Source organism: Passer montanus, unplaced genomic scaffold, assembly GCF_014805655.1.
Source record: "Passer montanus isolate IOZ18808 unplaced genomic scaffold, ASM1480565v1 scaffold23, whole genome shotgun sequence".
Lineage (NCBI taxonomy): Eukaryota > Metazoa > Chordata > Aves > Passeriformes > Passeridae > Passer > Passer montanus.
Window position 1 is genome coordinate 6,133,049 of NW_024366926.1, and position 24,417 is coordinate 6,157,465.

General features: G+C 39.2%; 1 protein-coding gene across 9 annotated transcripts in view; it reads left to right on the forward strand.

Moving 5' to 3' along the window:
• Positions 1 to 24,179, forward strand: part of PDLIM5 (PDZ and LIM domain 5) — a 127,110-nt gene extending 102,931 nt beyond the window's left edge. For 8 of the 9 annotated variants that reach the window (XM_039710597.1, XM_039710604.1, XM_039710605.1 and 5 more), the window contains 5 exons: positions 7,125 to 7,299; positions 14,590 to 14,770; positions 15,800 to 15,920; positions 20,038 to 20,153; positions 20,760 to 24,179. In XM_039710597.1, coding sequence (XP_039566531.1) covers positions 7,125 to 7,299; positions 14,590 to 14,770; positions 15,800 to 15,920; positions 20,038 to 20,153; positions 20,760 to 20,849 — 683 coding nt within the window. In that variant the 3' untranslated portion in view covers positions 20,850 to 24,179. The remainder of the gene's footprint in view (positions 1 to 7,124; positions 7,300 to 14,589; positions 14,771 to 15,799; positions 15,921 to 20,037; positions 20,154 to 20,759) is intronic. The other variant, XM_039710600.1, reaches the window with a different exon arrangement.
• The last annotated feature ends 238 nt before the right edge of the window (positions 24,180 to 24,417 follow it).

Genomic DNA, 24,417 nt, shown 5'->3' on the forward strand with positions numbered 1-24,417 from the left:
TGAAGTTGTTTTTGTGTACTTGGTAGCCTTGAACTTACCTCCTCTGGAGTTATCCATAGCTTTCCTCCTGCATTTTGTTTTTTATATGCCATTCCCACAATCATATTAAAATTATAAAAGCAAAAGAAAATGTAAGCCTCTTCTTAGGCGTGACTTGACATTGTGCTCTATTGGCAGTTTGAGTCTTTGTTTCCCTCCTTGCTATTTATTCTGCTACTTATTTATGTAGAAAAAATAGAATTAAAATTGTATATCAAACTGTGGAATTTGGCCATCAGGGCAAACAGTATGGAACTGTGGAGGGGGAGGAAGGCACCGAGATATACTGTGGTATCACAAAACGCTTATACTGCCAGTAAGTCCTCAAGGGATTAAGTACCATAAAGGGATGGACTGCGGCACTTTTCGTCCTTGTCACTTTTGTTTTTCTGTGTTTCATTTGTAATTGCACCAGCCCCTATATCAATTCTGTTCATCTTACAGGCTAAACAGGCTGGGTAAGGAAGTTGATAGTTTTGGGAATACTTCTGCATGGAAAAAGCAACTGAACTATTGTGTTACCATCACAGTGTTCATAAAGTTCTGGAATTGTGTTTTTAGGATGCTCTCATACTAATTTGTTTCCTTTGTAGAACAGGAATTTCAAGTCAGGACTAATTATACGAGCTCAAGAAGCTACTTGGCCATTGAGGTCTAAAGTCTGAATATGGGGAAGAAACTGGGTTAACACTGCTAGTCATTAAGACAAATTCTTATGTTGTTGGTATGGCCTCTGTTAAAAATAGGTCCCAAAACAGTTCCACCATTTTTCACTGAAAAAGATTGTTAAAGGTTGCTGCTCCATGATGTAGTCACCATTCATGAAAGCAGAAAGCCTTCTCCATAAAAGTGTTATGATTGACAGGTCAAAATATAAAACCTTTCTGATCCTGCTTTATGGACTGTAATTAATTTTTCATCTAATCTAGATTATTATATCATCATGTGACAGCAAACCACAAGAGTTTGTTCTTACAAGTTAATTAATGTGAAGTCGCTTAGCCGAGCAAAACCCATTGTGGAACCAGAGTAATTTATAAATGTTAACCTTAACTTGATGGCAGTATGAAATTTTAACTCCTGTAGAGCTACTGAAAAAATTAGTGTGTTTCTAAAACTTGAATGTTCATTTTTAGGAAGGGGCAGATCATAGAAATGACACAGAAATGTACCACCTACTTTTCAGAGAAAGAATGGCCTGGTGTACCTCAGTACAAGATCTGCTGAACAGAAACTCAGCTTTTCTGTTACAAACATGACCTTAGACAATTTTCCTGTGTTTTGGTTTTGCCAAATTCACGTGCTATTGCACCAAATTGCACAATTAAATGAGTTATTTGCAGTAGTTGGACAGATGCATGTTTCTTTGTGTTCCTTTAAACAGAGATGCAGGGTTTTTTTTGGCTCTATGCTTATTTCACACACAAGTGGGAACATTCACTGACTTCCAAAATTTGATGTTAATTGTCTTTGATTTGTTAAAAAGTAACTTCTTGTCACAGAGTGACTCTCCAGATCAGTTCCTCTCCATTAGGTATCACCAGCTCTGTGTCCTGTTCAGATGCACAGGTGTAGGGCATCCAAGAATAATGCCTAATGTTTGTTCAGCACATGAAAAGCCAGCATTCCTCTGGTAAGTGCATTCTTATTGGAATTCAGTGCTAAACATCAGCTTCATGAAACTGACAGATAATTTACATGACACTGGACAGACATGCTTTCTGCAGGCAAAGCCAAGCTGTCGAGTCCAGAAGAGGAGCTAATAGCAAGGGAGGCAAAATCTTATCTTTGGAAAGCTACCAAATGGGTTTCTACACTGCCACTGCAGAGAAATGCAACACTGTAGTACAGGATTTGGTTTTCTCTTTCTTCTTGAGTTGCTTTTTTGATAAAAGCAACGCCAGTTGTGCCAAATTTGTGACGGTATGTGATGTAACAAATCAGAAGGAGACAGGCTGAGCGAGCCAAAACCACCATACTCATTTTAATTAAGATGCTTTACAGCTAATTTACCCGGAGCCTTTCCAGTTGAAAGGCTGGTTACTAACACAGGAACTATTCCCTCTAGTTGCAGGGGCTGTTGAAATGGGGCCAAGGTAACACCTGTTTTGATTTTCCACGGGTGCATACAGCTTTCACCCTGCATTTAAAGACATGATAATGGTTTAATTCGTCCTGTTCTGCCTTTAATCAGCAAAAGGAGTTTAGCTCTGACTTTGTTTCCAAGACTCCATGAGAAACAAAAGAAACAACTATGGAATACAAGGGTTGAGCTTTGCGCTTGTTGGGGGGAGTTTTTTTAGGTTTTGTTTTTTTCCTCACCTTGTACTTGTCCTGTAGCATTCTGCACTGAACTTGTGTGATTTCATGCAGGCCTGGGAGTGGATGGGGTGTTGCATGCAGCCAGCACAGTGAGCTGACAGCAGAGCTTTTCAGACACGCTGCTTCATCCGGCCATCTGTTTGGTTTTGAGAGAAGGAACAGGAAGATTTCTTACAGTACAGATATATTACGAAAAGTCAGAAAATTGGATGTATGAAGCTTTATATTTTCCATTTATAATACAGTAGTTTGATTGCGGTGCATAAATCACTGAGTTAGAACACTTTAAAATGAAGTTCTGGCACTCCCACTGCTTGGAGTAGCATTGTTATTTATAGATATTACATGAAGGCTGATGTTATGTTTAAGTGAGCGTTAAACAGTTCAGGCTGTTGTATTGTTGCTACGCACCAGAGAACCTCTGTCAAAGTGACTTTGGCACCGCTGTGTATCCGCCTTTCTCCCTTTGTCTTCCAAACCTTTCAGCACTGTTTGCAGTTATCCATGTGCTCAGCGATGGAACAACCTATTGTTAGACTAACAAGGGCAAAGTCACACTGGGATTTTTAAAAAAGGGAAAAAAAAGAGGCAGTTCTTTATCCTGCCTAAAAGATTGTTAAATATTAAACTAGCCATACCAAGGAGTTCAGTGAAAGCAAACACTGTGGGTTTGCTAAACTTAAACCTAATAAAGTAGAAAGTTAATAGTCAGGTACAGAGTGTTTTTGGTTTTAGGGGAAAAAAAAGGCAATGACAACACATCATTGTAAATCAATAGTGCTTTAGAATGTTTCATTAAAAAGAGTGAAGGTGAAGTGAAGCCTACAAAACTCCAAAATTTGGCCACTGACATCTTCTCGTAACTTGCATAGAACCCAAATCTCTCTGTTACTCAGGTCAGAATAGCTCCTGCTGGAGTGTATAATTCTTATAAATTATTTATTTTATTTATTAATTCAATTTATTAATTTTTGTTTTAAATCTTCAGACCACCCACAAAAGTTGCTGTCCTTTGTCCCATTTCAAGCAACAGAGGTGGCAACAGGAAAATATGGGTGATTTCCTTTTCCATTACTAATGTCACCATTTGCAATTAAAAATGTGCATGTACCTTGACACATCTTGGATAATGGGGCATCTATCTTCCCAGTACTCCTTGAGAACAAAGCTGATGACCATATGTGTAATATATAAAAAGCAAAGTATAAAACACAGGGAGAGCTCAGACTGGTTGCCAAGAGCTGAGAGGTTTTCACTTAGATTGGGTGTAAAGATCTGTACCTACTTTGGCATTCTTCATGTGCCCTGGTAAAATCTTCATGTTGAAAGAAAAAAAACACTTGCATCAGTTTTTTGGGCCTGATGTTTTTAAATCAAGTGGTAGTGTTTCAATCTGAAAGATTTCCAAGGGAATAGAGAAGAGAAAGGAAGGGAAGAGAATATGTGAACTCAGAGTATCCCTTTCCTCTCTGCAGTAAAAGCATCTTGTCCACTGGAGTGTTAAACTTGCTATTGAAGTAGAAGGAATATATGGGAAATATCAGTGTTCTATCTAAACAAGGAAACAGACCTAATATTTGAAATTCTCTAGCTACAAGAGGAGGAATAGTGTTGGGAAAAGTACTGAGAATTCATACAGATTTAAGTGGAGCATTAATAGTGGGGTTTTTTTAAATCAAAAGCAAAGCAACTAAAGGAAAATGTCACCACCAACAAAAAAAATGGTCTGTGGGTTGCAGTGGAAGTAATGAACCTTAGGTGAAATTACTGAAGTGTTAAAGGTATGTTTGTGGCCTGTGGAAAGACAAAAGTGGCCAATAAAAGCTGTCCTCCTGCTGGTGTTCAGAAGGAAACAAGGAAGATAAAAGGCTGAGGCTAATCAAGTAGTGAGGAAGGGAGAATGATCTATGGTAAAAAAAAATAAAAATCTAGAGAACTGTAGAAGTTTTACAAAGGAGCCAGTATATCAAATAAGGTATTTATTATTGGTATAGATATTACAGTACTTTACTGGTGGATTTTTGACTGTGCAAGACCAACAAAGTCTTAATGTGATTACCAGCAAAGAGAAGGAGAATTCTTGTGAGAATGCTGGGGGCACAAAGTGGGAGCATGGGCAGGGAGTGTCCTCAGCACTAAATGCCCAGATTGTTGTTGCTCAGGTCACAGCTCTTGCTTGACACAATACTAATTTGTGTGGTTTCTATTATGTTTTGCTTAAAAGCGAGTTTTTGTTATAATGTGATGGGCTATCTCCTTCTCTCACTTTTTAGTGCTTTAAATAACTCAGAAAAGACTGATCTAACAGCTTTGTAGAGAAGATTTACATAGACAAATTCTCCTCCTGGCCAGTAGTAACTTCAAAGTTAGGTAGTGTTCAGAAAAGCATCATTCAGAAAAACAGCAATAATGAAAGCTGTAATGAGAACAAAGAAAGGGGAGCAATTGTGATGTTTGCGCTCTTTTTTTTCCCCCTTAAGCAAGAAACACTTTTTTTAACTACACAGTGCAAACAAGACAGCTGATGTGTCTGAATGGGCTTTGGGATTCAGTAGAGAACCCAAAGAGAAACTAGAAGCTGTGTTGCAGCTTGATTTATGGCAAAAGCAGTCTTCAAACAGATTTGGGTTTAGTGTGTATTCCTGTCTTCTCATGAAATGGGATCTGAAAATTGAAAAACCATGTGTGATGACAGAGGAGGAAAGTGCTATTAATCAACACCGCTTTTGTTCATGTCTTCAAAGCTGTTCTGCCACCTTTTTCATTTTTATCTCTTCCTAGGTTTTCAGCTTAGCAGCATTTATAATCTAAAGTGAGCTACAGTAGCAGAGTGACTTGTTCCAGATCAAGTGCCTTTATTCCTAAATTCTTTCCGCTCAGGAATGTTGAATGTTTCAAGAATAATGATGTTATTTTTTCAAGATATTGCAGATTCATTAATCACACATGAAATACAGTCTTGTTTTAAAAAAAAAAAAAAAAAACAAACAAGCAAACCTTATGAATTGTTATACCTTTTGCTACTTCAGGTTCTGAAAAGGATCCAAAAATACATCAGTTTTGAAATGATCTGAGAAATTTTCATAAACCAACCACTTAAAAAAAAAATAAATATGAGTATATTTCTTCTTCATACACAGAAAGAGTAAGCAAAAGCAGATATTGAGCCCATATCAGCAGGTTAATACCAAGTTTAATTACAGTACAAAAACATTGGTGTTAAACAGGATTTCTCTTTCAGATGTGTTAGCCTACATGTGAGTAGAGGAGGGGATTGCTAAAGTTCATGGTAATATTTTGATTAAACTGTACAGTGCTTGGCTATATTCTTTAAATAGCTCAGTATTGGCATTTTTGTTGGATTTTCTGTGGATTCAGTGCTGCTTAAATCTGTCTTCTCTGTGAATTAGTATGGCACTTCTCTTTCAGCAGGGAATGCAGTGTTTTGCCTGAAAAGTACTTGCAACTTTTCTGTAGGACAGAAGCTGATCAGCATTACATTAATGGAGATGAAAAAAAAAAAGATTTTTCTTTTTTTCCCTGGAAGATATGAAAAACAAGAGAGGATGAATAGCACAAAGATTAACAGCTCCACAAACTAGATTTTTGGCAAAGCTTCATACCAATGCCTTGACCCTGGTGTTGGAGAGCTGCATCTTTGCAGCAGTAGCATCATCCTGCACTGTCTGATGTCTTGGTCATTGCTTGGTTGTTTGCCTCCGAGTTTCCACTCAGGTCTTAATTTCACTCTTTGATTTACAAGGTTTAGCAAGGCTGCACTAAAGACAGGGCACCAAGTAAACACTCCAGGTTTCTTTTGCCTGTGGTTGCAAACAAAAGGCTATGGAAATGTGGGCTTTTTTATAATGTACTTGAAAAAGAAAGATACCTCCTCTTGACAGGAAAAACAGCTCCCATAAACCCATGTTGTTGTAGCTTCTACGTTACCAAGGTACATATTTCAATAGAGTGAAAAGAAAAGCGCAGGACTGCTTGTTTCTTCACTACCCTTACAACAGTATCATTTGTGCCTTTTGTTTTTGTAAATGCATTTCTCAAACTCCATAAAAGCTTATGTCTGTTCTCCGGCTCTGAAACCCTGAGTACACATGGAAGTGTGTAGTGTATACATTTCTGAAAATGTCAGGGTTTTATTTGTGTCATACTTTTATAAGGAGGATGTGAACATGACCTTTGGAGTGCTTCAGATTGGCAGAATCAACTGATCCTGACCAGTGTTTAATTTCAATGTAGAAATGAATTTTGCTTATACAGTACTCTAGTTTAAGTTCCTACACATGTTGTATTGAATGCATGTTCTTGTTTAACATGTTAGTAATGATGTATGATCTATTGCACTCACTGTGAAATTTTTTGAGTAGGTATGTCATTTTCTCCTGCCTCTATTCATATACTGATGTTCTTGGCTTCAGCTTTTGTATCTAAAACAAAAAAATGCCTTCACAGATTGTATATTCTTTTACCTAACTTCTTCAACATGTTAAAATTTGTCCACTACCTCTCCAAGTTAGCCAAAACCATTCTGTGTTATTTCACAGACATTTCATTAAGTAGGTAGGACTTTCTTGGTAACTTAATGGGGGAGGAGGGGAAAATGAGTGCTTTTTAATACGTTCCTTTAAGGAGGCTGGTATACACTGGACAATGATATTAGGCAAATGCTGCTGGTTGCTCGTGTTTCAAGTTAATTTACTTGGTACTGAAAGATGGTCCTCTAAAAGCTTTTGGCATTCTTTCCCCAGCTCCTGTCAGTGGATGGACATCAAACAGTATTAAATCACCTGGAACAACTGCCCCGAGTGAAAAAGCTGCAACAACACCTCAGCTAAATGAGCAAGACACGTTGGTTCAGCGGGCGGAGCACATTCCAGCGGGGAAGCGCACTCCCATGTGTGCACACTGTAACCAGGTCATCAGGTGTGTGTCTGTGTGCTGGGGACACTCTTTGGGGTGTGCAGAATTGGCTCTATGGCCAGGCATAGAGAGTGATGATGAATGAGTGAAATCCAGCTGGCCACTGGCCACCAGGATTGCTCCCCAGGTTCTGTATTGGAGCATGTCCTGCTTAATATCTTAATCAATGGTACAGACTGGGATCAAGGGCACACTTAGTCACACTTGCAGGAGACCAAGTTGGGCAGGAGTGTTGCTCTGTTGGAGTGTGGGAAGGCCCTGCAGAGGGATCTGGACAGGCTGGATCAATGGGCTGAGGTCAGTTTGATGAGGTTCAGTAAAGCAAAGTCCTGTGTCTTTCATTTGGGTCACAACAACACCAGGCATCACTATAGGCTGGGACAGAGTGTTTCGAGAGCTGCTTGGCTGGAAAGGACCTGGGGATGCTGATCAACAGCAGCTGAACATGAGCCATCAGTATGCCCAGGTGGCCAAGAAGGGCAGTGGCATCCTGGCCTGTATCAGCAAGTGTGACCAGCAGGACCAGGGCACTGATTGTCCCCCTGTACCCAGCACTGGAGACCACACCTCAGATCCTGTGTATAGTTCTGGGCTGCTCATTACAAGAAGGATATTGAGGTGCTGGAGCTTGTCCAGAGAAGGGCAACAGAGCTGGGGAAGGGTCTGGAGCACAAATCCTATGAGGAGCAGCTGAGGGAGCTAGGGGTGTTCAGCCTGGAGAAAAGGAGGCTCAGGGAGGACCTTACCCCTCTGTACAGCTGCCTCAAAGGAGCTTGCAGTGATGTGGAGGTTGGTTCCAAGGAGTCAGCAGGTTTATAGTCAGGTCAGCAGTCAATAGTACTTTTATCATTCTTTTATCATTATGGAAATAATGTTCCACAAGTGACAGGACACAGCCACAAAATGTGATGGGGAGGTTTAGATTGGATGATAGGAAAAATTTCCTCACCAATAGGGTTGTCCAGCACTTAAACAGGCTGCCCAGGGAGGTCTTGAAGTCACCATCCTGGAGATGTTTAAAAGATGTGTAGATGTGGCACTTAGGAACATGGCTTAGTGGTGGACTTGGCAGTGCTGAGTGAACAGTTGGACTGTGTGATCTTACAGGTCCTTTCCGACCTAAATGATTCTATGATTGTGTTCATCCTGCACCCTCTCTTACAGCAGGGCTTTGTTTTGCTTTTGTGGGTTTTGATTCTTTAGTCACAAGTGGTTTAAGGTTTTATTTTGGTAATGCAGAACACTGTTTTTATGTGTGGTTTATCTAACAAAACCAAGAGTGAAACTACTTTGGAGGAAAAATATTGTGAACTGTTAAGAATCACTGTCTCACAGTCCATTTTATAGAGAACCAGAAAGCTGGATGGAGTGAATGTAAGACCCATGAAAAGTAAGCAAGTTAGTTTTCATGTATGCACCTATTGCAATAAAATTGCGACTATTAGCTGATTGGAAACCAAACAGAGATCATAGCCTTAGAAAAACTACTGTTCCTTCTAAAGTATAGTTTCTAACTGAGAAGAAGAAAAACAACATCCATAGAAGAAAAGCAAGGGATGTTTTAACAATTACTAGGACTGGATTGATAAAAATTTCCTGTATTGCTGGATTTCAAGCTCTCTTACGGCTCCCTGGCCTTTGGACATTATGGTAAGCTATTGTCCTTGACTTGTATGACATGGGTACAACACAAAGACAAGTTTGCCAATAGAGATTAAGTTAAATAAGTTCTGCTGATCCCATAAGATATGCTACAATTAGCCAGAATTTTGTATGGAGGAAGAATTGAATCTGGGTTGCATTGTTCAGTCAGTGGTTTCTGACAATTAGTCATGATTGCCTCATTCAGGGAATTGTAATAGCTTTTATTGCCAGTGTGCAAATCATCTTTGTTTTTATGCACCTTGCATTTTGTTTTCCCTAAAATAGAAATCTCGTAGGATTATTGAAAAAAAAAAGCGTTCTTCCAAAGTGTTTTCTTCTTGCTTATTCAGTCATTTGTATTGTTGAACTACAAGGGGAAAGTAATGCTTTTTTAATAGTATTTTGAAATTTATTTATCTATATCCTCTGCTTTCAGTGGACAAAATAAGACAGCCTGCATTATCTTTCACCAAGATTAAAGAAAGAGACTTTATTGATTAGGAAGTTCTGAAAAATGAGGAAATCCATGAGCTGTGTAATTTTCATTAATTATAATAGAAAATCAGCCTTTCCACTGTAGGTTTTTGTAGCCTCTTGAGCCCTGGCTTGGATTGTACATCAGAACCAGCCAATGCAAGTCACTTACCTTTAGGGGTGAACTGAGTCCAGTTTGTTTGCTTCCATGAGATTTCTGTTGCAGTAGTTCACTACCAGTTCAGTTAGCACTGGGGTTAATTTTACAAGACTTTTTACTAATGGATCTGTGATTTTTTGGAAAAGTTATTCCTACTTCCACTGGATACATCAAGGAAATAAAATAAAAATATATGAACCTAACCCCCTTGAAGCAATAGAAAATCCTTACACACATTCCCAACACAGGTGCACCTATGGATCTTAATCCAGTTTTTTTTCTTCATTGAAAAATCAGAGATTAATATCAGAAAAAGAGTACTTATTTTTGGGATGAGCTTAATCTGATTCCTTGAACAGTTTGGCCTATATAATAATTCTGTCTGTCTTTAGTGTTCTATCGTTTTTGTTGTCTGGGATTTGGATTTGTGTCTAGTAAATAACATGCAAGAAACTATTAATTTTCTTTTTTGTGCTATTATTTTAGTTTGAAACCAAACACAAAGTGCACTATATGCTGCATCTTTCATACAATAGGCTTCCTTATATTTTACAGCAGTTGTGGTTTATCAGGGTGTGCTGGTGCTCTGTGCTGTGAGGTCTCAGTGCTGAGCAGTTCCCCTCTCCTCTTGGCCCTTAAATCACTTTCTGTTGCTCCCCACTCCCCCATTTTGATCACAAAAAAGAGATGAGCTGCTGCCCTCTAAGCAGGGCAGTCTATTGGTCTGTGGAGCAACATTTACTCCTTAGTGGATAGTGAGGGCAAACTGCAGAGGCCCCACTTGACTGTACTTAAGCCATTGTCACCTCTTGTAAGTGACACCTTTTCATGAATAGTAATTGGTACCCACATCTGACGTCTTTGTAATTTGCTGGTGGTGTTTAAATCCTTATATTTCTTCATATGTTAAATGACTGCTCAATTATTAAAAGCAAGTGTTCCCAGATGAGTTGATGTGCATTAATCAATGCCAAATATGCCTCATGTTCACAGCATACAGTGGATGTGGAAGACTGCAATGGCATTTTGAGTTCAAGTTTTAGCATAATTACACTTCAGTGGTAGCTTTACCTATGAAAAGGTAGGAGGAGGATCAAATGGCATTGCATTGTACATCTGTTTTGAAGCCAAAATGCATTCTGGAGTTGGTTACTTTACACTCAGGCATAGAATAACCATGGCTGGATGAGCCAAAACCTTTCTTAGAGATACCTTATAACTTTTTAATTTATCTTCAATTATTCACACAGTGATTGTCTGAAGGTTCCAGTTTTTTCCAAAGCTTCATTAAGTAAGCTTTTCTTTCCATGTCTAAAAGAATCAAAGCTGGAGGCAAACTAAATTTCTCTTGATCTACTTGCTGTGACGGCCTGGCAGACTTCTGGCATTTCCTGATGAAGGCTTCTGGTTCCCAGACAGCTTCACCAAGTTCTGCACTGCAGAGTTGGCTCTTGCTTTGAAGTCCAAATGTGTTTTCTCTGGATTGCCATTGAGAACATAGTCTTTGGCATGGCTGCTGTGAATGATGCCTTGGCTTTGTCACCTTTTCATAAAGCTGAATTGTTTTTAAAGGCAAAAAGCTACAAAGGAAAAAGTACAAATGGTGCTTCCATTCAGCATCTCCTGTACACAAATTGTATACTGTGGCACTTTCAGGGGAGGAGAAGAAGAAACTTGAAGAATGTAGAACTGCTGTATGGTTAACTGTGAAGTGATTGGCCTTCCTAGCTGATGTGAAAAGCCTTTTTGATCTCTCTACCGCCAAATTTCAGTTCTGGCTTACTAGCATAATAAAAGCCACATGAGAAACTAAATTACTGGCGTATTAATAAAATACATCATGATCATACTGATGAAGTTATAGTCAGTTATGAGCGTTAAGTCATTGAAGTTGCACTTATGTTTCCTTTAAGTTATTCTTCTCCTTTCAGTTTGCCCCAATATCATTGTTGCATGTAGAACCTAGATGTCTGAGGTGACTACTAAAATCTTGTACTTTTAGAGCATTAGATTCTGCAAATACTCTTGTAAATCAATCAGAATTTCGCTTATGTTTCCTTTAAGTTACTCATTTCTCTTTTCAGTTTGCCCCAGTATCATTGTTGCATGTAGAACCCAGATGTCTGAGGTGACTGCTAAAATCATGTACCTTTAGAGCATTAGATTCTGCAAATACTCTTGTAAATCAATCAGAATTTCTTTCCAAGAAATAATAAATTATTAGTTTGTTTTCATCTCTGAGTTCTGTTCACGTGGTCTAGGTGGTAATGCCAGAAATTTGTTCAGAAATGCTCAGCATGTCAAAGTAGCCTGGGGTAGAGGCACATTCATAGCCAACTGTTGCCAGTTGGGTCATCCCATATCCCATTTAGACAGTAGGAATGTGGGGTTTTAGCACTGCTTTTACAAATATGTTCTAATTGACAGAGGCATGTGGGAATTTTATTGGTTTTGGTATTAAATGAGGAGGAAATGAAGGATGAAGAATCTACAGCCATCTTCCTAGCATTGCATCCCCCTAGCTACTTCTGTCACATTGCATGAGAGTGGGCATCCTGCCCCTTACTCAAATTGGGGCTTTAAAGTCCTTTTCAAATTAATAGAGGAATTAAATACATTCATTACTGGAAGCTATCATTTTGATGGCAAAATTATGCAGAGACTGGGAACACCTCCAAGTTCTGAATATCGTGTTTTAGTGTATTTTACATGGCAGGGTTTTTTTTTTTTTCCTGGAAGCTATCATTTTGATGGCAAAATTATTCAGAGACTGGGAACACCTCCAAGTTCCAAGTTCTGAATATCATGTTTTAGTGTACATGGCAGGTTTTTTTTTTTTTTTCTTTTTTTTCTTCCATGTGCTTTGGGCAGCTTTTAAGTTGAAGGAGTCATTAAGCCACAGTATCAGCTTGACATGTTTAAACTGCGGCCTGATTGAAAGTAAAATTGTATTTAGAAAGTGTTCTTCTGGACATGTGTGCACAGGGAGCCAGTGCACTAATGGAACACCTCGTAGACATTGTGCAGGGCACAGCCCCAGCTGTCTGGGGGCTTTGGGAGAGGAACTCCATAGGTGTGCTCTGAAGCTGTTCCTGGTCCGTCTGCGTTCCTGTGCACTGTCCTGAATGGCTGACCTCAACACATCAGGGCTGTAAACTCTTGAGAGCTAAGTGCAGCAGATGTAAAAATTCCTTCTCCTCCTGTTGCTGGCATGCCTGCTTCCCATTGCAGAGCTGAGCCTGTCATTTCAGTGCAGATGGCCAGAAACTCAATCCTACCTGGAGCTGGGAGAGTGTCTTTAGTGTCAGCCTCGTGTTAATGAATCTGTTAAATTAGCCTGTGCTGACACGGCCCTCTGAGGGCACTTTGTTGTACATAAGGGCTTGTATTGTTTGATCAGTACATAACTGAGAGGGCATTGATGTAAAAAGGTGCTTGTAGAGCAGTGGGAGGGTATCAGGTTAGGTCAGTGTTTGCACAGCTCAGGCATCCGCTGGGAGAGGGGCTGGAGAGCTGCGCTCAGCCCCAGCTCCCTCCTTAAAGCTTCTCTTCAGGAGCCCTTTTTCACTCTGTTCCCTCCAATAAACAGGGGTGAATAGAATAAACAGGCCCAGACTAAGGATGTTCATCACCTTACAAGGTCTTTGAGTTACCCTAAACCTTTGAGTCTATCCTAAGTCTATCCTGAGTCCCTTGTCTTGGACTTCTCACCCTGCTGAAAATATAGTGTCGCCAGAGAAAATGTAAAAGAAAAATTACAGTCTGTATACTCTATCCTTGATGAAATTGTTCTCTGTCCTCTCAGCCCACTTATATTTTCATTTTAGAGTCAACATGAGCAAATTTCAAGGTGAACTGTGGGGGGTTATTTGGTTTTTTTCTTGTTTGTGTGGGGTTTTTTCTCTTTATTGCTGTTGCTTTGTTCATATGAAAATCTTACACAAAAATGTTCTTGTAGATTATTTGATTTCCAAAACAATGTTTAGCAGCAGGTGGTCATATTAGTACCTTTCAGGTTTTTTTAAGTGCAGCATTAGATCAGAAAAAAAAAAAAGTAAGAATTACATCTTTTCACTTTCCACTACTTGAAAGAATTACATCTTTATTGGTTGGAAAAACAGGAAATCTGGTAAGGGAGATGAACCACAAAGTTCATATGAAACCTAAATTCTGGAAAGTTGAGTGTTGATGGGACCTTGGAGGCACCTCTTTAAAGTAAATATTCACTATGTTCACTAAATGTTCACTAAAGATATGAACATACTGAATATATTTTCAGATGAATATAGAGACGATATATATTTGGGATTCATGAGTAACAAACTGAGAATTTTTTGTTGACTGAAAAAGGGATAAATTTATTTTCTTATTAACTGCATTACATTAACCAGACAAATGGTATTAAAAGTATAGCTTTTTTGTATTTGCAAATGATAGAGGAAGCTGCGTGTTTGGGAAAAAATGGACCTATTTTAGTACCAAAAAATACTCCTATAACTAGGGTGGATTATCCTGTAAGAAACTTGTTGGATAGGGACAGCAATTTTTGTCTGAGAAGAAGCTGATGTTATCTGCTCCTGGTGAGGTCAAGTCTGCTTATATTTGTAGTCTCAATAGAAATGCAGACTATAGGAGAGCTGATCATGTCACTGAGTCAAATGGCTCTTTGCAATAAATGGAATTGGGAACATGGAAAACATTCTTCTTCAATTCCCTAGCAGACACTTCAGCGCTGTGGTTTTAATGTAGTTCTAAGATAAGATTTCTGAAATGCAGTGAAGTGAAAAGAATTAGTGTTTATTGTGGGCAGGCATTTCTAGGAGAGAGTTCAATGGAGATGGATACAGTCAACACCTGGAGCTTTCTTAGAGCCTGTAGGAGGAAAGAGGGATGGAGCAGTGTATTGTGTGACCAGTGTAGTAATGGCACAGAGCTATTGCAGATAAATCAGTTAACAGCTGTTGCAGGAGCCAGTTCAGGTGCATTTGCTGACAATATCTCGTCTTTCTACTCAGAGGACCCTTCTTGGTGGCTTTGGGAAAGTCATGGCATCCAGAGGAGTTTAATTGTGCCCACTGCAAAACATCCATGGCGTACATAGGATTTGTGGAAGAGAAAGGGATGCTATATTGTGAGGTCTGCTATGAGAAGTTCTTTGCCCCTGAGTGTTCAAAGTGCCAGAGGAAGATCCTTGGGGTAAGTGACCAGCAAGTGGCCTGTTCTTTGGTGGGAACAATAATCACAGTGTTCAGTGCTTCTCTGCTATGAAATTCCATTTTACCTGGCCAAGTCTGCATTCTTTCAAATATATTCTTGACACACCTTTTCTGCTCTGATCACATACAAAATACAAACTTTGGATCTTCTAATGTTGAACCTTTTCAATGTCTTTGAGAAAAGGTGCTGTAGGCTCCTTGGCTCTTCTAAACTCAGCTCCTGTTTTTGTGAAGCTGTTTGGTAGCTGTTGCCATTACCAAATTATCCTGAGCAACATGTGATCGGCAATTAATTGGCAGCTTTTTACAGAATGGGAAGGGGGAAGTGGGGGAGGGAAGTAAAAAGAAAAAATCTTCCTCAGGTGAACTGAGGACTAAGAACACACTACTTGCTAGATGAGAAGTACTGAAATATTCCCAGTGTTAATGTAGATGGAAAAACGCATTCTCCTACTGGGTACTGATATTGCTCATTTGAGCCTGCCAGCTGATCGGCTGCTGTTTCGCTGCAGACAGCAATGTGTCTGCATTCTTGTGTAACTGGGGTCATGCAGGGCTCTGGCAGCACAGTTCTCAAGTCATATTTGGCACTATAGCATCTTTGAAAACAGCACAGAACAGTCTTAATTTTCTGTGTGATGTCTTCTGATTAACTCTTCATGGACTTCAAGAGAAGGGAGTGATGTTGCTTTTCTTATTTCAGGAGCCCATTATGGGTGAGAAACTGATTAAAATTAAGAATTTGAACAAATGAATTAAAATTTGTCCAACTCTATGTCAAACCTACCTAAGACCCCGAAGGATTGCTCATGAAAAATAAGGAGATGTACCACAAATAAAGCACCTCATTAAGTTTAACATTGCAGAACTTGTGTGCACAACCCATTTTCAAAGTAGCAGCAGGAAACGAAGTATTCTTGAAATGAATCAAGTGTGGAGGCATGGCTACCACAATTCTAGTCATCACATCGAAATAATGTGTTCCTAACACTTTTTCTAATCCCCACAGGAAGTAATAAATGCTTTGAAACAAACTTGGCACGTTTCCTGCTTCGTGTGTGTGGCCTGTCATAACCCCATCCGCAATAATGTTTTTCACTTAGAAGATGGTGATCCCTACTGTGAGACGGGTAAGAAGCAACACAACCAAAGTTTACTGCAGCTGTGCAGGAAAGCAGAGCTCAGTAAGGTTGGGGAAAAATAATAATTCCCTTTTCTCAAGCTACACATTAGAAGTGCCCCAGCAATTGCGCGTAACTTTGATATGTCAACTCAAAGCAATAACTGTTGCTGTAGACCCCTTAGTTTGCAGCGGGAGGAGTTGGTAAGGATTTCTTCATCAGCTTTAGCAACAGCAAGCTTCTTGTCACTGATTTTTGCCTATTCCTGTTAAGTCCTCAGCTGGAGTATCAGTGATACATCAAAGTGTTAGTTTTAGTTTTCTGGTTGGCTTTGAAGTAATCTAAAGTTTATGTGAATCTGCTTATTTACCAAACACAAGAAAATGGCAGTGGAGTAATGTGGTTTTCTCTGAATAGCCTTATTCACAGCCTGAGGGGCTTCCAAGAATAAGCAGTCTGTCCAGGTAGTTTTTTGCAGGATCCAATAAAAAAAAATGTCAAGGGAAAAATACAATGATAAAATTAGAGCACTTGAAAGCCTGATGAGTGATATTCCATGAACGATGTGGCCTACAAGTTCTCAGAGCATTTCTGGTTTGGTTTTTAGCACTTCCAGCTAATCATAACATTTTTTATAAAGTCATAAAATAGTTTGGGTTGGAAGGGACCTTGAAGATCATCTGGTTCCAGCCCCTCTGCCAACACCTCCCACTAGACCATGCTGCTCAAAGCCCCATCCAGCTGGCCTTGAACATCTCCAGGAATGGGAAATCCACAACACTGTTCCAGTGCCTCACCACCACCACAGTGAAAAAATGTCTTCCTATTATCCAATATAAATTGAATCTTTCAGCTTAAAGCTATTCCCCCTTGTCTTATCACTGTCTGTCCATGTAGAATGTCCCTCTGCAGCTTTCCTCTAGGCCCCCTTCCTGGAAGGTGCTGTAACGTCTGCCTGGAGCCTTCTCTTCTCCTGGGCTGGACAACCACAATTCTTTGAGCATTTCCTCAAAGGAGAGGTGCTCCATTCCTCTGAGCATCTGTGTGACCTTCTTTGGACTTGCCCCAGCAGGTCCCCATCCATGCCTCTTGGGAGCTGGATGCAGGACTTCCAGTGAAGCAGGTGGTTCAGAATCCCTCCCTTGCCTGCTGGCCACTCCTCCTGTGGTGTAGCCCAGGATACCTTTGGTTTTCTTGACTGTGAGTGCACATTGCCAGGCCATGCTGAGCCTCTTGTCAGCCTATTATTGTTAGTATGAACGGTTTTTATTTAAGTTGGTTTTCTAGTTCACTTAAAACTTTCCATGTACTCCTCTGAGCTAGGAAAGAAATAAACAATTCCCACAAAATAGAAGAGACAAAATTATATGAAAACTATCTGTTTTCACAGTGCATGCTGTGTTGGTAACTGTCAGTTGGACCCTTATTATGGTTTTCCTTCTACTCTTAGGAACATTGCAGTTTCATAGATGTAGAAATGGATTGACCAGAAAAGATTTAGCATGAAATTCTAATGACCTCTTTGGAGCTTTGATTTCCTTCTGAGTTGGTCCCAGAGTTGTTCACAGTGGGTGCCAGGGAGAGTGCTAGGTACTGTAAGCATGAGGGAAGTAGGCCAATTTATCCAAAATTTCTCTTGTAAGAGCTGCTTTAATGAGATGTTGGCTGATACAAAAGGACACAGTAGGTTATTGCTAACTTGGTGACAAATGTAGGGTAGGGTGTTACTCCTATTGAATTTGTGGAGCAGCAGAGGAAATGGGTATACGAGTGGCATCCTCCAGTGTGACAGCACGGTGAAATTTCATCCTGAAGCCATGTGAAGCCCCTAATCCTGAAACCATTTGATGATTCAAAAATAGTACTGGAGGAATCAATAACTCCCCTTTGGGTGGAAAGCTCGTGAGAGGATTTGTTCTCCTAAGGTTCAATTCTTGTTCCTGCCACCAAATGACCTGCATGTCGTGCAGTCCATTGATTTGTGCTACTGTTACAATTCCTGTACAAAATGTGCCTTTTTCTATACTATAAGTGGGAAAAACTGTGGTAAGATGTCAAGTGTACTACACTTCTTACAAAGTTTATTTCTGAGATAAAAAGTTGCTAGTGCAAGTTAATGCAGACACAATCTGTGAGGTGTTATTGGCAGTGATACTTTGTAATGGCTCTGGCTCACTAACTAGATGTTAATTTGAGTTATATTAATTTTTCAAAGACTTTCAGTCCAGCTGGAGTTATGAGTCTATGACTAATTTTAAAGAAATAAGGAGTAAATGTCACTGCCAACTTTCCTTATTCCTAGTGCAAAGGAGAGTTCTAATTTTAAACCTGTATTTGAAATTATAACAGCATTAGCTATTAGTATTAAAGGGGAATTAATCTGCAGAATGTTCTGGGTTTAGATGTTGTGGCTAAAATTAACATAAAAGTCTGGATATCTACAACTTTGAACATTTTTTAAGGGCAGAGTTAGTAGCCTAGTTTTGAAAATGCTGTGTGCAGGAAGCACTGATATGTGACTATGTAAAAAGTCTGCCTTGGAAGGCTTCTGTGGTATCGCAATTCAAGCATGCAAAAGAAAGCTGATGCCCTTCATTCTGCCTTATCTACTGCCCTTTCTTTAGAAGAAAAGCCAATAAACTTATCAACACAACCACAGGCCAACTTACAAAAGGTTTTAACTGCTGGCACCAGGAAAATATCAGTAAGATTCTGTATGACCACAAATGTAAAGAGCTGAAAGAGTACAGTCATGAGACCATGTTCTTCAGGGGTTTTGCACAGGTCTGTCCTACCATTTAATGTTCTTATTTTGCTTTCTTCTTAAACACTTAACAAATTCATTCCAGTAGCATGGATTAATGGAGGTGATCAGTGAAGCAGTTTCTTGCAACTGGCAGCTATCGAGGGCTTTGCTATTCCAGAGCACTTGTGTTGAGAGACATCTGCTGTTGAGATGTCTCCTATGATGATTCATTTTCAGGGAGGTCATCACACAAAACACTGTCTTAGGAAACAAAACCAAGACTTTTCTCTTGGGCTTGACACATCTGGTGATCCTCTGTGGGCTCTGCTGCAGTAAGCATTAGAGCTTCAGCAGATGTGTACAATCCAGGTGAGAAACAAAATCCACTTTTACCCAGTTTCCCACCTGGTGGGAATAATTCTCCTTTGGAAATGACCGCTGGCATCTAATTTCCCTGTTAGAGGCAGTGTTACTATGGTAGTAACACTCTGCTACTGGTAGATGGAGTCCAAAGCTTCGTTATGGCTGTCACTTTGACTGCAGTTCATCTTATGAAGACATAATGTTGCATGGCATGTTTGCCATGGTATTGTGATGGTCTCAAATTCTCTCATGTTATAGCATTAATGCCACTGCTGTCTCTGCAGAAATAAAACATTTGTTTCCTAGAATGGGGAGTTTGAGAGTTGAAATAAGTGAAAAAGACCAGACAGCTTGGGCTGAGGAAATTGAATGGTTCAATGCCATTTGTTTTAGTCCCTGCTCCCTGAGATTGCTGGAGAAGCTTCTCCATAGTAATGGAGAGGAAGGGTTTGTTGGTTTGTTTTGGGGTTTTGTTTTGTTGTTTTTTTTAAAAGTCATGTAACGTGACTTTTCCAGTGACTGGAAAGATATTCTGATGATCCAAATTTCTAGACTCTAATTGGGACAGAAGGCTAATGGTTACATGGTTTTGAGTAGTGCACTCTGGGGTGAAAATTGCACCAGAATGTAGGTCGGAGTTCATTGCTCTCTGAGAAGGTCTGTAGTGTGAACAGCTGGGGTGTGGTTTCAAAGCAGAGTTGGAGAGAACTTTGGAGCATATAGAGTTCACGTGGGTGCTCTCAAGGAGTGCATTTCCCCCACTCCAGCCCACTGTTGATCTCAAGGAAATGAAACACCAGGAAGATGGAAGCATTGCCCAGTTGAAAGGATGAGGTAGAGAACTGAATTAGCAAGAAGTCAACATCCCAGGCTTTCAATCTAGGAGCTCTTTATTCAGTATACTCAGTCTAATAAAGCTCAGAAGTCCAAATCTATTGCCAATGAAAGATCAAAGCTCTCGAAGGTCAGTCCTACTTTTCTGCATATGCTTTAAAAGCTGTTTGTGTCTCTCTGCAGATTACTATGCCCTCTTCGGTACGATGTGCCATGGCTGTGAATTCCCCATTGAAGCTGGAGACAGGTTTCTTGAAGCCCTGGGCCACACTTGGCATGACACCTGCTTTGTATGCTCTGTAAGTAAAGCTGGTGTGCCTTAAACAAACCCTGGCAGCAGTTCTAGCCTGACCCATATGGGAGTGAACAGCTCTAACCTCTTTCAATCCCCTGAGCCCAAACAAAAAGTGCTTTCCCAGTTATTTGGAAGGTGTGTTGCTATTGTAAGCCTTTGGCACGGGTGTGAGGGAAGGTGTCCTGGATTGCAGCCCTGTGTCCCAGCATTTAACCCTCAGCATTTACTTCCTTGCAGTAAGTGTGGAAGGTCGTAAGGGAATGGGCTGTGTTTCCAAAGTAGTAAGAGTGCTTTTGACATAAGGACACTGTAGCCAAGGTATTGCTTGTTAATATTGTATGACCAAAAAATTATAAAGAGAAGCCCCAATATTAATGGGTGGGGGTTTTTTTTCTTAAATTCTGAATCTAACTGTGCTTTCACTTAAGCACCTCTTGTCTTAAGAAAGGTTATACTTACACCATCCATTAGTATTACATAAAAAGAGGATCCCTAAAAAAGAGGTAATTCTTACTCTTGGAATGTATTTGTGCATAGAACAATACCATGATTTGGCATTCTGAATAATCCATCTGAATTGGGTGTTGTTTTGTTTCTTACTCCATTTCAGGTATGTAGTGACAGCTTGGAGGGCCAGACTTTCTTCTCCAAGAAGGACAAGCCACTGTGCAAGAAACACGCCCACTCTATCAATATCTGAAACTTGGAGCTCGACTTGTGTAACAAATGTACTGAGCAGAAAGGTTAAAATGTCCATGTTCAATAACTGGTTAAAATTATTGATGCCAAATTTTTCTAAAATGTAAAAGTGATGTGGAAACTTGCAGAAAGGATTGTACACTAATTTTTCAGAGTGTTTATAATTTATGATTTTGCTTCATAAAAAGAAAGGTATCAGGAATTGCACCCAAGCCAGACAATTAGAGTGTCTACACACTCTACTCTAGATCTCTACACTTTGGACATTACTGTAATTCATGATTTTATGACCACATTTATCTCTGTTTCATTATGAGAAGTGAAACATCTATGAAAGTAAATACCTGATATTAGAGGTCTCAGTCTTGCTGCTATTCAATAAATACAAGGAGATTGGATTCAGCAATCCAGATCACTTTATTTCAGTAATGTTTTTAAAGTGTGTCCAGAAGTATTGCAGCTAAACTCCATTAAAAAACTCAAAGTAAAGATAAGAATTACACAAAATACGTAGTTCCAAAAATTTGGGTTTTTTAAAAAAAAATCTTATATTTGTGTACAGGAAGCTTCCTCCATGATTCCATGTACTTGTGCCTTTGCACTTGAATTTCTGGTGGGTTTGCAAGGGACAGAGGTTTTTACAAAGCATTTAAGTGGCTATGCTGGTAAAAAAGAATATTTACAAGATGCCACTTAAAACATAAATAGGATACTTTTCTGTAACTCATGTACTATCAGAACACTAGCCAAAAACCCCTGCTGCTGAGGGTGTGTTTGATAGAATGAAAATGTCAGATCAAATCTTATGGGAGCAGGGATTTCAACTCTTCTGTTTGCAGTTCAGGTTTTAGGTAGCTTTAAGTGCCTTGTAAAGGGGAAATTGTGCTGAATCTGCAGGTAACAGCGTTTTGTATCCAGAATGTGAGATTCTGGTGTTGAATGAGGGAAGCTGCTGAAGTGCAGCTGAGGACATTGGTTTTTTCTCAGTACATTCTTTACCAGGTAGCTCATAAATATGTATATTGGTGGTGTGCCAGGTAGCGTACTGAAAACTTAACTTTCTTGCTCAGCTGTTATGATTTTTATTAGTTAAGGATTTATTTTTTTCTTTTCTTCCAGATGTAGGGAATGTATTGTTAAATGGTATTCCATTGGTTGAAGCAGCTCAGTACCTCTCAGATCTTGCAAGGGAGCAGAGAGACAATGCTGTCATTATGCATTTCCCACTAGCCAGATCAGCTGATTCTGTGGCTTGATAGGAATTTTGCATCCACACAGCAGCTAGACCAGTGCACCAGCTCAGTCCCCTTAGCTTCAAATTAGGGCTTAACTGGTTTAATTGGAGCAATTGCAGGCAGCCAAGGAGGAGGTGTGCTCCTCTGCACAGGGTGAATTTGCTTCAGCAGAATTGCTCAACAGTAAAGGGGTCTCTCTTGAGATCAGAGCAAATTCCTGAAGGAAACTGCATTTACATGCTGTTTGATTCAACTGGGGTGTCAGAGCTGAATTGTTAGTCTTTAGTGCTCTTTCTAGTAGACATTAAAAATAACCACTTACTGGTTTTTTTTTTGTTGTGGGGTGGGTTTTTTTACTGATTAAAGGGATAATTTTATCCATAAAACCGTGGATAAAAAAGTAAAAAAAAATTGCTATGGTTGAGTAAAGCAATTGTAATGAGGAACATCAACAAAAGAGGTGGGAAAAATCTCAATATTGCTGTACTGAAATATGAAAAAATATTTGGCTTTTTATTGATTCAGTGGGACAGGTTCACATTGTGGGGCTGTTTCACTTTATTTCCTGAAGTTGTTTTTGTTCAATATTACCACATTTCTTTTTTAACTTCCGGTGGTACAGAAGAAATTTAGTAAATTTGATGAATGTTGGTAAATAAGAAATTTGGTGGTACGGTATAAAGCTGTTTAAAATGTTTACACTCTTGTAGATCTACCCTTTTGTGAGTTGGCTGAAAATCAGAAGGATGGAAGCAGACTGGACAAGATACAGTAGCATATAAGCCAGGTTGCTTTTAAAATTAAGTGGAATGTGGAGAAATGAGACCTACGGACTAGGTTTCAGTGGAGCTTTATTGCACATGTGTGAGGAAAGAGGGGGAAATGCACAGGAAAAGGCGTTATGTAATTTCTGCAATTCAAACCTTGCAATTTTAACGTAGGATAAAAACTTCTCAGTTTGTCATTTTCCTTAAAATCCAGTTAAATTTTGTTTAGTCTCATAATTCTAATTGGAATTTTATTTTTAATCCATATGCTCTAGGGTTTGAAATTTTGAGGTTGTTGATGAATTTCAGGACAAAAGCCTGAAAGGCTCCAATAGAACTGCTTCATTTAGCTGCTTTGCCTTTTAATTTCTGCTTTTATCTATTTGTTTAAAATTTTAAAGGAAGCATAGTCACTGATAGATAATGAATATTTAATGGCTTTACCAAATTATATAAATCAATTAAAAGGAACATAATTTTTATTGTTATTTTAATAAGTGAGATTTTAGTAGAGCACTTTATAATAATGCCATATATCTCACTGAATATTTATTACCTTTTTTTGTTGTTGTTGTTTAGAACTATTTCATCCTGGTATTATTTTGTTTTATTTTAAACCTGCCTTTACCTCTAGGATCTTTTGGGGTCTGAGTGTATGTGTTTAAATACACTTTTTTCTAGATGCACACGTATGCATGTGCATTAAGAAACATAATTATAAATGTGTATTTGAATGCAGACTTGACATAGCAAAAAATCACTTGGGAATTTAGTGGGATTCCCAACTTCTTTTCATACAACACACATACAGCATTCATGTTATGAGGGAGTGAGTCAGGACAGATGTATTAGTAACCTAACTACTGTAGATCTTTGCATGCATTTTCAGTCAGTCGTTGTTTTTCTTCCAAAACTGCCTGTGAGAGAATTTGGCTTAACTCTGTTTGGAGGTAGAATGTCTTTATAAGTGAATAATTGATCCATGATGACAGTTTCAGTAAGTCGTAATGAAATAATTCAGGATTACATGTAAATATAAATGCTTAATATAACAACGCCGTAAACATAAAAGCAGGAGTTGAGTTGTGGTTCACTGTGTGTTGGTCTGTTAGTTGTGTACCTATTTCTTCACAGAGCTACTTGCATCATCTAGCCATGCCAGCTGCTTTGCAAACATTGTTTTATGCTAAAATACCAGCTGTTAAATCCTGGTGATTTCTTTGCTTGTGTTTAATAATCTTTGGCATTAAATTGTGTCTGTTCACATTTGCAAATTTAATTACAATTGAAAAACATAACAAGCGAATAAACCCTACTCAATACCTGAAATTCTCTGTCTTCAGTTATTTTGTGGTTGTTGGATACTTTCTTCTCCTGAATCATAGCCAGTAAAGGAAAGCCATGATTGTACACATGAATAGATAGTATCTGAGCTGCTCATTCTCCAGGTTTTATGGGTTTTTTAGCTTCGTTTTACAGGGAAGGACCAGGGAGTCCTGGTGACACCAAGGTGACCATGAGCCAATGATAACTCCTCTGAGCCAAGGAAGACCACCAGCCTCCTGGG